At 35.9% G+C, this 12,028-nt stretch overlaps 1 protein-coding gene across 2 annotated transcripts in view; it reads right to left on the bottom strand.

The window, feature by feature from the left end:
* Nucleotides 1-991: 991 nt before the first annotated feature.
* The window catches only part of LOC148946866 (glycoprotein-N-acetylgalactosamine 3-beta-galactosyltransferase 1-like), a 73,906-nt gene continuing 62,869 nt past the window's right edge, over nt 992-12,028 (bottom strand). For both annotated transcript variants that reach the window (XM_089096681.1, XM_089096680.1), the window contains exon 6: nt 992-1,168. In XM_089096681.1, the coding sequence (XP_088952807.1) occupies nt 1,110-1,168 (59 nt within the window). In that variant the 3' untranslated portion in view covers nt 992-1,109. The remainder of the gene's footprint in view (nt 1,169-12,028) is intronic.

The raw sequence follows: 12,028 nt of genomic DNA, 5'->3' as shown, positions 1-12,028 counted from the left end.
TCCATAGCTTTTTAAATTATGAGCAAGCGTTCGATTCAGCCAATAGAAGAGCTTTAGTGAAGGTCCTATCCTTATGTGGTAAAACAGATAAATATATTAAAGTGATTAGTACAATGTACGAGAGTAACATTGCTGTTTTCGTATTAAATCGGGAGTTAAGCAAGGTTGCGGTCAGGGCACAAAAATAAGGCTAGAAAATTAATGTTAAGAAGACTAAGTCGCTTAGATTGGGGATAAATGAAGGTGAATAGGGGACACTTGGTAAAGAGAAGATCAATTAAGTGGATAGCTTCATTTTCTTAGGTAGTATTAAAAGTAATGTTGGTGGATGCACTGAAGATGTTAAAAGTAGAATAGCCGTGGCCCATAGTGTTTTTTTTTTAGTTGAAAAAAAGTTTAGAAGAATTGGAAGATAGGTCTGCGGACCGAGATTAGAATATTGGAAGCTACAGTGATGATAGTGGTCAATTATGGTTCTGAAACGTGGGCGCTCCAAAACAAGGAGGAGGCCCTATTATATTTTTCAACAGGAATTATCTACGGCTTGTTTTGAGTTGCAGTCTGATTCTCGGTCAACCATCTAGGGCCAAACAAAAAGCAGGTCGTTCCCGAATTGAGTGGGAGAAGGTCCTACAATAGGATTTAAGGGAAATTGGAACTTCTTGAGGGTGTTTAAAAAGAGAGGCTCTTAAGTTAATTGATTCGGAAGAGGAATGTGCATAGCTCTATTGGTCTCAGTCGGCTTGGTGCTGCAGTAAGTTGTTACTAGTAGTAGTAAAAAATCAGTTTGATTATTCACAAGGAAAAGATAGCAATAATGAGAGAACATGTCATAGATCATGCCAGCGTTCGGCTACACAATTACTCTTTCTCAAGCTTTGATAAAGCCCTTTCAATAAGTTTGAACATATTTGTCAAATTTTTTTTTGGAGAATCTCTGAACCCCATCAATTATAGCGGAATGATAAAAATATAGATGATAGTATTTGGTAGAATAATTATTTTATTCAAAAACAACACACAGACATAAATACTACAGTGATTTTTCCAATAGCTGAATTCCATGTGGTCTAATTTTGTAAAAGAAGTAGTCTAGAACGTAGAGTAGATCACGGTCGACACCAGAAATTGCGACAGTGGTAGATGAAAAAGTGACATCCGAGACATTCTGACAAAAAAAAAATTAATGAGAAAAGTTGGAATTTTTCGAGAGTATCGATGGTACAAAAGGTTATCAAAAAGATTGAATTTCAAGATTATTATTTCACCTACCTTCATCTAAATGAAATCTTCCTTGAATGTTTTCTAATAATTTTTTTTTACTCCAAGATGTTTTCATAATAATTTAAAACTCGAGACTTGTTTCACGTTTGTTTTTTTTTGTCCAGCCCGTTTCATGGGCAAGAGTGCTTTGCTTTACTGAGCATCTTAGCATCTCGCTGCGCTGGGCTACTAGGGCTCTAGTAAAATTTTGAAAATTTTCATACGCTCCCTTTGATTTTGGATACATTGACCTACTTTTTTTTTAAACTGACACACATTTTTAGGTAAATCTTAGCAACAATAAATGAACCTCAGGATCGATAAAAAAAATTGGAAATTTGCCAAGGGATAGTGTTTTAGGGTGGACCAGGGAACAATTGCCCCTACTTGTCTCTTAAAAATTGGGAGGATTTAAGGCCATGATTGCTATACATCTTAGCCGTTCTCCAGGGTTTTTTGCTCCTTGGGGGCGACTTCTAAAGACTTACCATGTATTTCAATTTTTTTGCTTTGTGTCTTTTTATTGTTTTTTACGTTTTTTATGACGCACCATATTCCTAAAGTTAGAAATTAAAATTCAATTGAAATAGCAAAAACTCTACTAGCTTACGTTTTAAAGCACAATAGTAAGTTCAAAATTTCACCAAGGGATACCATTTGAAGGTGGACCAAAGAACCATGATTCTCACTTGGCTCTGAAGAGCTGGGAGGATTTAAGGCCATGGTTGGTATGCACCTTAGCCATTATCCAGGGTTTTTACCTAATGGCCTCCCAGCCTACGCCAGTCAAATACACTTAAGGTCATAGTGTAGAGGCGCAAGGCAAGGTTACAGGATGACATGTCGACTTATAGAAGCCTCAATGGCGTCCGCAATAAACTGATACAGTGAGACAAGAAGCTGTTAGTGGAAAGGAAGGCAAATGAACTGGAATGTGCAGCCAAGAAAGGTGCCGTTGGCAGTCTGTACAAGCATCTCTCTGATCTCACAGGCGACAAAGCACCCTTGGTTGCATCTTTTGTCTCCGTTGACGGCCAACCACTTAGTAACAAAGCTGCAAAGGTCAGCCGATGGAAAGACCACTTCTCAGGCCTCCTCAATGCCAAAGCTGTAGCGCAGAGAGACCAAGAACTCACCAGCTAGCCACCAACACTCAGGAACTGCTGACAAATGACTCGGAAAGTCCTTTCATGCCTGCAGACATCCACTCAGCAGTAAAACGCTTGAAGAAGAACAAATCGGCAGGCATATGCGGGATATCCACTGAGTTCTTGAAGTATGCCGGACCGGCTATGCTACTTTGGCTTCATATGCTGTTCTCTGTAGTGTGGGGCACTGAATGGATCCCAAAAGACTGGCGAGCTGGAATAATCCTGCCCCTCTGGAGGAGAAAGGGGAGCAAAAGAATCTGTTCTAACAACAGAGGCAAAACCCCTATGATTTCTAAAAGCCAGAATATAATTTGTACTTTACTGAAAAAATTCAAACGAATTTAACGAAAAAAAATGCATTGTCAGTTTAATGCTGATATTTATTCCTTAAAATCTTAATTAATTTTTGATTTCTTAAAGTTATAAAAGTGAAAACATTTAAAAGAATTTTTTCAGTAAAGTACAAATTATATTCTGGCTCTTAGAAAGCATATGGGTTTTGAACCCTATTTATATTAATTTCTGCTTGTTTTGAGTTTAACTCTGTTATTTTTTTTAATTTCTGTTCATTTTGCATTTCATTTATTTATTGATACTGGTTTGTGGTAGTTGTATGCTTGGTAGATTATTTGATTCTGTTTTTGTTCAGTTTTGGTTTAATTAAGTTCTTTACTTTTTTTAAAACTTTTGCGGAAAAAGTTTTTTAAATTAATTTTTGTTCGTTTTATATTGACATAGTCTTTTTCAGGGAAAAAGAAAATAATAGTTTGAATCTTTCCGGTTTCCCTTTAAGAATTTATAGTTTAGCCTGCTATTTATATGCTGGCGAAGCTTTTTCAGAAATTTTTAACAACATAAACTCTTTTCAAAATTATGACACAAATAGTAGTGTTTAATTTTTGATTTCTTCACATCATTTTACAAATGAGCTCTTTTAATATGTTGAACAAAATGGCTATCTCAAATTTTGATTGGAAGTGTTTGGGGAAATGAAGGGCGTGGGGGGGTCATTTGCTGTCTGATCACTTTCGACTAATAAAAAAGACACTTGTGCTCTCAATTTCCAATCGAATGAGCTCTTTTTGAAGCTTCTACGAAAAAACTTTCTATAAAAACCTTATATGCCCCAAGAGCATAACTTACGACCCTTGCCCTAAGGGCTATCGGGGGAGGGGGTGTCCTCCTCAAATTTCCAGGCCTTTCAACTACGTGGAACAACAAGAATATCTCAAAATCGTGATCGGAAATGCTTGGAGAAATGATTGGCGTGGGGGAGGGGGGAGGGGGGGGGGGTGTGATTCTCCCTACAATTACTTTGGACTATTAAAAAGAACAATAGGCCTCTCAATTTCCAAAACAATTAGCCCTTTTTGAACTTTTTACGACAATACTTCTTATAAAAACATTTTATGTCCCCAGTGTATAGCTTACAACCTTAGCACTGAGGGTTGTGGGGGGTCGTCAAACTCAAAGACATAATTTTTGGACCCTCCAAATACCTTCAACAAAATGGCTATATCAAAATTTTTATCGTAAGTGTTTGGGGAAATGATGGGCATGAGGGGGGGGGTATTCGTCCTTCGATTCCAGTTCGAATTTCCAAAACTTTCAACTACGTTGAACAAAATGGCTATCTGAAAATTTTGATTGGGAGTGTTTGGGGAAATGGTTGGCGTGAGAGGGGGGGGGGGGGGGTACTAGCCCTCCAATTGAATGAGCCCTTTTTGAAGTTTCTACGACAACGCTATCTATAAAAATCTAATATTCCCCCAGGGCATAACTAACAACCTTTACCCTAGGGGTTCTAGGGGGTTCGTCATTCTCAAATACATAATTTCCAGAACTTTCAACTACGCTGAACAAAATGGCTATCTCTAAACTTTGAATGTGTTTGGGGAAATGGTGGCAGTGAGAGGGGGGTTAGTTACTCTCCATTCACTTTCGACTATTAAAAAGGGCAATAGCCCTTTCAATTTCCAATCAAATGAGCCTTTTCGGAAGTTTCTACGACAAAACTTTCTATAAAAACCTTATATGCCCCCAGGGCATAACTTACAAAAATGGCCCTGAGGAATGTGGGGGGGGGTTGTCATCCTTAAAGACCTAATTTTCGAAAATTTCAACTACGTTGAACAAAATAGCTATCTAAAGATTTTTATTGGATGTGTTTGGGGAAATGGTGGGCGTGGAAGGGGTGTTAGTTACCTTCCAATCACTTTCGACTATTATAAAAAGGTCACTAGCCATTCCAATTTCCAATCGAATGAGCCCTTTTTGAAGTTTCTACGACAACTCCTTCGATACGAAGTGCCCTAGTCTAAGACCATGAAACCAAAAAAAAAAAAAAAAAAGGAATACATTGTGCCAACATCGTTCTTTACTTAGGCAGCACTATTGCGCTACCTATGATTAAATAAATATAAAAACAAGTATTTTTAACTGAAAGTAAGGAGGAGCATGAAAGCTTAAAACGAAATGAAATTATTTCGTATATGAGAGGAGCTGTCCCCTCCTCATTCCATCACTCTCCACGCTAAAGTTTCTTAAGTAATTGAATGAACCTTCATATTCTGATTAAACGGCCCTTATGTTTCAAAATTCGTTCTGAAAGAATTAGGCAAAAAGTCAATAATGTATTATTTATTTAATTTCTGATCGTTTATCAAGTAATATCGAGAAGTCCACCTCTCCCTCCATGGAAAATCGACCCCACAAGAGATTCTTCCATAGAAAGTTCCTCCCTTGTCAATTCCCCCCCCCCCGGAAAAATCCATCCTCGCTGAAAATTCCCCCAGAAATTTTTTTACAGACAATTCCGAATGGGAAACTCTCTTTAGCTTACTTACCTTTGAAAAAAGGCGTGGTTTTCATTTAATTTCTGATCGTTTTTCAAATCATACAGGAGATTCCTTCCATGGATTTTTTTTTCCGGAAATCCCCCCCCCCTCATGGAAAAATCCCCCAGATAATTCCCCGGTACATAAAAAAAGTAATAAAGAATATGGCATTGGACTTTACAGTCCCTACCGGCGGTGCTGATTTACGTTTCATGGCCCTCCAGACAGGAAGTGCGATGGGTCGGGAGCCAGCTCTCCTTTGGTTTTACAAAGCCTTCCTGTTCAACTTACCCTGATTTCTCCAGGTACCCATTTAGACTTAGGTCAACTCTAGCTGAGCTTACAGAGTCACGCCACTGGCCACCGTTCCAAACCAAATAACCAGTAGCACCAGAACACAAACCCCCGTCGTCAGGGACAAAGCACATGTAACATCTGCAAACGGAACATCTGCACATGTAAGATTGGACAACTGGAACGTTCATCCCCAAGAAACTTCCCATGGATAACTACAGAATCAAACGGTTTGTAGTAACGATTTGTAGTAAGAAGCGACACGGCTCAATGGTAACCGAATCTAAAAAGACGGAATTTTTATAACAATAATATATAAGTTTCATTAAGTTTAGGGTTAGCCATGAAAAGATATGAGCCTGTTGAAATTTTTTCGAAAACGGGCTGAAACACCCCCTTAAAGTGAAGGAATCTTAAAGAAAATCACACGATAAAATTCTTCATATCAGAGAACCCTACTTTAGTGGTTTCTATCTACAATAATGTGAAATGTTTGTAGTAAGCTTTTATCTGTAAGCTTCTATCTACAAAAATGTGGAATTTTTATTTTGTAGATCAAGGATACGTGTTTATTTTTTTCTGTTATTTCCCCAGGGATTATCGAATAGAACCAACGGTCCTAGAAGAACGGCAGAGGGTGTATTCAAAATGGAAATCAAAAGTTCTAGTGCTCTTTATAAGTGACGAAAAATAATAGGGGGCAGCTAGGAACCCGAACCCCACCTCCCAAATTCGTTTAATCAAAATTTTGAGATAGGTGTTTTTCAGCATAGTTCAGAGGTCCAATAACTATGCTTTTGGTGATGATATGACCCTCCATAGTCCCTCGGGAAAGGGCTAAAAGTTATGGAATTATGGTGATATAAGGGGAACCGCACCGAACCAATTTTTCTAGAAGGAACAAACAGAATTTCCTAGGAGCCAATGGTCTTAGATGATCGACAGAGGGTTTATTCGAATGGAAATTAAAAGTTCTAGTGTTCTTTATAAGTGACCAAAAATATTAGGGGGCATCTAGCATCCCATCCCCCCCCCAAGTCGTACGATCAAAATTTCGAGATATGTGTTCTTCAGCATAGTTCAGAGGCCCAGTAACTATGCTTTCCGTGATGATACGACCCTCCATAGTCCCTGAGGAAAGGGCTATGAGTTATACAATTATGGTGATAAAAGGGGAATCGTAACGAACCAATTTTCCCAGAAGACCGGCACGTGGCTCATTCAAACGGAAATTAAAAGCTCTAGCACCCTCTTTAAATGATCAAAAAGATTGGAGGAGGTAGCTATCCGTCCTCCCCAGCCTCCTCCTCGAAATTTGTCCAATTAAAATTATGAGATAGCCATTTTGCTTAGAATAGCTATTTGGTGCATTAAATGTGGCTTTAGGGATAAGATGACCCCCCACAGCCCCTGGGGAAATGACCTTAAGCTGTGAATTGTGCCTATATTATCCACAACCAGCATTCGGAATTCATGCGTATAGCTGATAACTTTTTGGTACAGGGCTCGTCTTTAAATTCTGAGGTTATCAGTACAAACTCCGGTTGTTCTCCATTTTTTTTCTTTTCTTTCACCGAAGAGCTATGACTTGAATTTTGAAATAAAATAGTTACACTGTGGGTAGTGGTATTTCTGGGAAAAATTTTCCAAGGAGGGGGATTTCTGACATGATTTAAAAACGTCTGCGAAAAATTTCCCTCAACGATTTTCAGCGAGGATGGAATTACCCGTGGGGATAACTCAAGTGTGTGGGTGGGGTTATTTACGCAATGAAAGCTTTACTTTGAGGAATTTTCTGGGGGAGAGGGGGTTTTCTATGGAGAGAAGCTTGATTTCCCAGCATTATTCGAAAAACGATCAGAAATTAAATATAAAAAAAACTAGTTTTTCAACTGAAAGTAAGGAGCAACATTAAAACATGAAATAAACAAAAATTGTTTCGTATATTAGGGAGGTTGCCCCCTCCTTAATACCTCGTTCTTTACGCTAAAGTTTGACTTTTTGTCCCGATTCTTTAAGAATGACTTCTGAAATACAAGAGCCGTTTAATTCGAATGCGGAGCTCTTTTAAAAGTACTATAGAACTTTAGCGTGAAGAGTGAGGTATTAAGGAGGGGCCAACCCCCTAATATACGAAAGAATAAGTATAAATAGGTCAGGTTAGCAATAGCAGTGATGAGGCCTACTATATTTGAAAAGAAAGTTAAGTTGATAATCCAACGGTATATTTCTTTAATTTGTGTCTAATTTATGTCTTAGAAATAAGAAAGCCCGGGCTGTTGTTCAAAGATGCAGCCTGACCTTAAACAGCATGGTGATCTTGCACCAAGATCCCAATTTTGAAACTAGTAGTATGGTAACAAAAGAGTAGGTTTATTTTATTTATGATTCAGTATTGTTTCAAAATATAATTTTCAATTCCCTGGAAATCGATTAATAGGTCAGATATTGTCTAGGGCTATATATTTACAAATTGTGAGGGGGATTTAGTTTTAAAATCAGCCGTGGGGGTATACTATTAGAGTTACAAGTCCCTCAAGACGTTATTACGCGCATCTGGGTCATGCACAATAATATAGTCCACCTGTTTGTTAGGTAATACTATAGTACAACTGTATGTTACGTAATAGGAATTGTTTGTTTACATGTGCAAATGTTACCTTCAAGATGTTATTATGTACACCAGGGTCTTACGTAATTTTATAGTACGCCTGTATGTTACATAATAGAAGATTGTTTACCTACGTGGAGGATGACGTAATCTTGCGTGGCTTATTAGATCTTACGGTTCATTTACCTCAGTATTGAAAAAGAGTTCTGTGTGTCAACATCAAAGATATTGTTCTTTGCATATTCTTTACTAATGTATTTTTTCAGACCAATGGAACTTGAAGTAATGGCAAAATGAAACTTAGAGTACCTAACGTAGCAGTAGAAATTACAAAGGGTTGTCGGCTAACCCTAAAATGTGACGACATGTTTGCGAGACATGTAATATCATTGAGAGCCTCCAAGTTGGAAGAACAGTTCTGTTTTGCAGCAAAAGTGAACATAATGCATATACAAAGATGACAAGATGGATTAAATGCATTAGTGAAAAATATTGAAGACAACGATCTGAATCAATATATAAGAAAGGAGTGATTTTATTATTTTTTCTTGTTTGATATTTTACTGGCGATGAAAAGTTAGAAAGAATATTCATTCTTTGTTGGTCTATAATCGGTAGTGAGACTGTCAAGATTAAAAATAATTGGATTTGAGAAACAAAACATCATGCGGAATCTAGTGACTTTGGGAAAATGTTTGATTCTAAATGATGATTTTCAAGAGTTATCTATTCAAAGGAAAATATTCTCTCGAAATAATGAAAAATAATTTTCCGTCTTTGGACTATTGTATGAAACTTTTGCGTCACGGGCCAGATGCATTTGTCCAATTCATTGACATAATAATTAAAACAAAATGATATTGTGGATTTGCTTTTGAACACTACATAGAAATTTGTTTAAGACGGACATTTTTGCATGGAAACAACAAATATATCGACATTAAAAAATCCTTTCTAAACAAGTTTAATTTATTTGATATGTGACGTCACCCGATTACTCCTCCTTCTAGAAGACATTCATTTTTATCGATCGCAAACCATTTTCTTTTTGGAAGTGAGACAGTCATCACTGAAAATGCTTTACAAATGTCCATTATTTTTCACGGAACCCCTTAAACTATGTATTCTTTTCTTAGACCATAGAGCCGTTCTAGGACGAGTAAATAAATTTTCAAATGGGGATAAGTCCATTTATTTAGACAGTGAAAAAAACAGGTACAAAAGTCAAAATATGTCGAGCACATACACAGCAATCCTCATCAGTAGTATTACTAAAATAACATAATTGAAACAAGTATTTTTATAAACAAAAAAAATAACTTTTCGGGTTATACACAAAATAATCAAACTCCGGATTATTCACTAGATTATTCTCACAGTTCCCTGTTCACATTTTCTGTGAACAGGGAGAGTTCACAGAAAATCTTCACTCAAATCTCAAATGGGGACAAATCCATTTATTTAGACAGTGAAATACTTTTGGACAAGATTAAAGACGGAAATTTACATCAAGACTTCGTATGAACTTTGTCAGTGAACTCTCTTTGAAAATAACCTAGTGAATAATCCCCGATTCCGAGTGGATTCCCTCATCAGCATGAATTTTATGTAAATTGCATATTTTGATAGATTGTTGCTTGTGCTCACCAACGTTCCATTTATGTAGACACTTATTTGTTTAAGCAAATTGTGCAGTACACAATTTTCATAGGATAACCCCTCGGCTGCACTTGTTTTTCATTGTTAGATTTTTTGACAATCACATGCAAATCTATAAATGTCGAAGTTAAACCTGTGAAATAGTTTTCACTGGAATAAATTTGAAAATGAACGTCTTCAGAGAGTGATTGTTGCGGATAAAATTGTTCATAGTAACCATGTTTTACACTAACATCAACATTTTCTGCATTGAAAAGATTTGTAGATGAGGTGACTGAAGGGTGATATTTTTTGTGTAGTAGATATGCCATTTCTAGGAAAAGAAATCCTATTTCGATCTAAAAAATTTTTAGTCTTGGTTTCTTTTTTTTCTTTGTCAAGAGTGATATGTTTCACCTCTGACCTGAGTTGAGACTGATGGGTGATGAGGTGTTTCTCACCCCTTCTAAACCTTTTCCAGTTTGTCGTGATTTCAATCACTCGCCAAGGGATCGCACTTGTAACTTGCAGTGGACTTGAGATTTTGTGAAACACTTTCTTTTAAATCCTTCCCAGAGCCCCAATGGTGATGTGTAGAGAACGAAAAATCCGCGACAATTGGATCAATATAAATTTTTTATCCTGGGGTAGTGCAGAGCGAAACAACTTAACAAACCAATTGTCCGGGCCGTAACCCAACATTGACAAACGACCCTTGTAATAGTCTATTCCATGACCCAATTGTCGTGGTCTAAGAGTAGCAACATAGCAATCAATATCAGGACAGACAAATGTACTTTTTCTATTAGCCATCTCACTGAACGGGTCACAAATGACATGCAATCACAGCCAAACCTTTTGCTATTGCTAAGGGATCACCTAATTAACTTCTTAGTATTAACTGACAGAGTTCCAAATATTAAGTGTTTCCAGGAATATGTTGATGGTGCTTTATATTGCATTGGTGAAAATGTTCGTAAGTGGTTTTTAGTTCAAGAATACGTAGGAGGGGGACATTGGTATTACCGAATCTCGATGTCTCAACCACTGTATATATAATAAGGCAGTAAGTTTACCGCAGATGATTTCTGGCTCTTCATTCTCGGTGTGAAAAAAAGCTCCTCCCACTTATTCATGCATTAGCGGGTTAGTGTGTATGCGTCAATCAATCAGAAATGGTTCGAAATTGTATTATTCGTAATTGCGAAAGCAGAAAAAAACTTGGTGAGCCGGTCAAGTGGTTTGCAACTGTTCAACCTTACAGGTATGACTTAATTTATATACAAATTATGACTTAATCTATTATTTATATACAGTAGACTTAACGGATTGGCCTACGTAGGATTTCTAAAAAAGGGAGCGGGGGCTTGATGAAATTTGTGAAAATAAGGAATATTTTTCTTCTAATAACTGATGGAATAGATGTGATGGTTTCAGGAGCGGATCCAGGATTTCTTAGGGAGGGGGGGGGCAAAATAGGTTGATTCGATAAACTTACGTTAGGAGCAAGTTTAATTAATGCAAACTTGTGTTAATTAGGGAAATTACACTACTTTAGACTACGTTAGGGGGGCGCCCCCTCGCACCCCCCTCTGGATCCACCATTGGATGATTTATCATTTTATTTCACGAAGTGATATTTATTGTCTCAGATTGTAGTTCCTGTGAAACTTGAAAAAGGCTAATTACCTGTTTTGGCGGAGAGTTGAGATAAGACTAGTTTCGTTTTCAATCAATTTTTTCGTATGAAATGGGCAGACCTTTCCTGAACTTTAAAAAATAAACACCTCTGTTTGAAAATCTTTGCACTTTGTGAATTTAGATACAGATATATATATATATATATATATATATATATATATATATATATATATATATATATATATATATATATATATATATATATATATATATATATATATATATATATATATATATATATATATATATATATATATATATATATATATATATATATATATATATATATATATATATATATATATATATATATATATATATATATATATATATATATATATATATATATATATATATATATATATGCATATATGTATATATATATATATATATATATATATATATATATATATATATATATATATATATATATATATATATATATATATATATATATATATATATATATATATATATATATATATATATATATATATATATATATATATATATATATATATATATATATATAT

This window comes from Artemia sp. Qi Xiang Cuo, chromosome 11 (genome assembly GCF_049724085.1).
Source record: "Artemia sp. Qi Xiang Cuo chromosome 11, ASM4972408v1, whole genome shotgun sequence".
Classification (NCBI taxonomy): Eukaryota; Metazoa; Arthropoda; class Branchiopoda; order Anostraca; family Artemiidae; genus Artemia; species Artemia sp. Qi Xiang Cuo.
The sequence above is the reverse complement of the archived record's forward strand: the minus strand, read 5'-3'. Positions and strand labels throughout refer to the sequence as shown.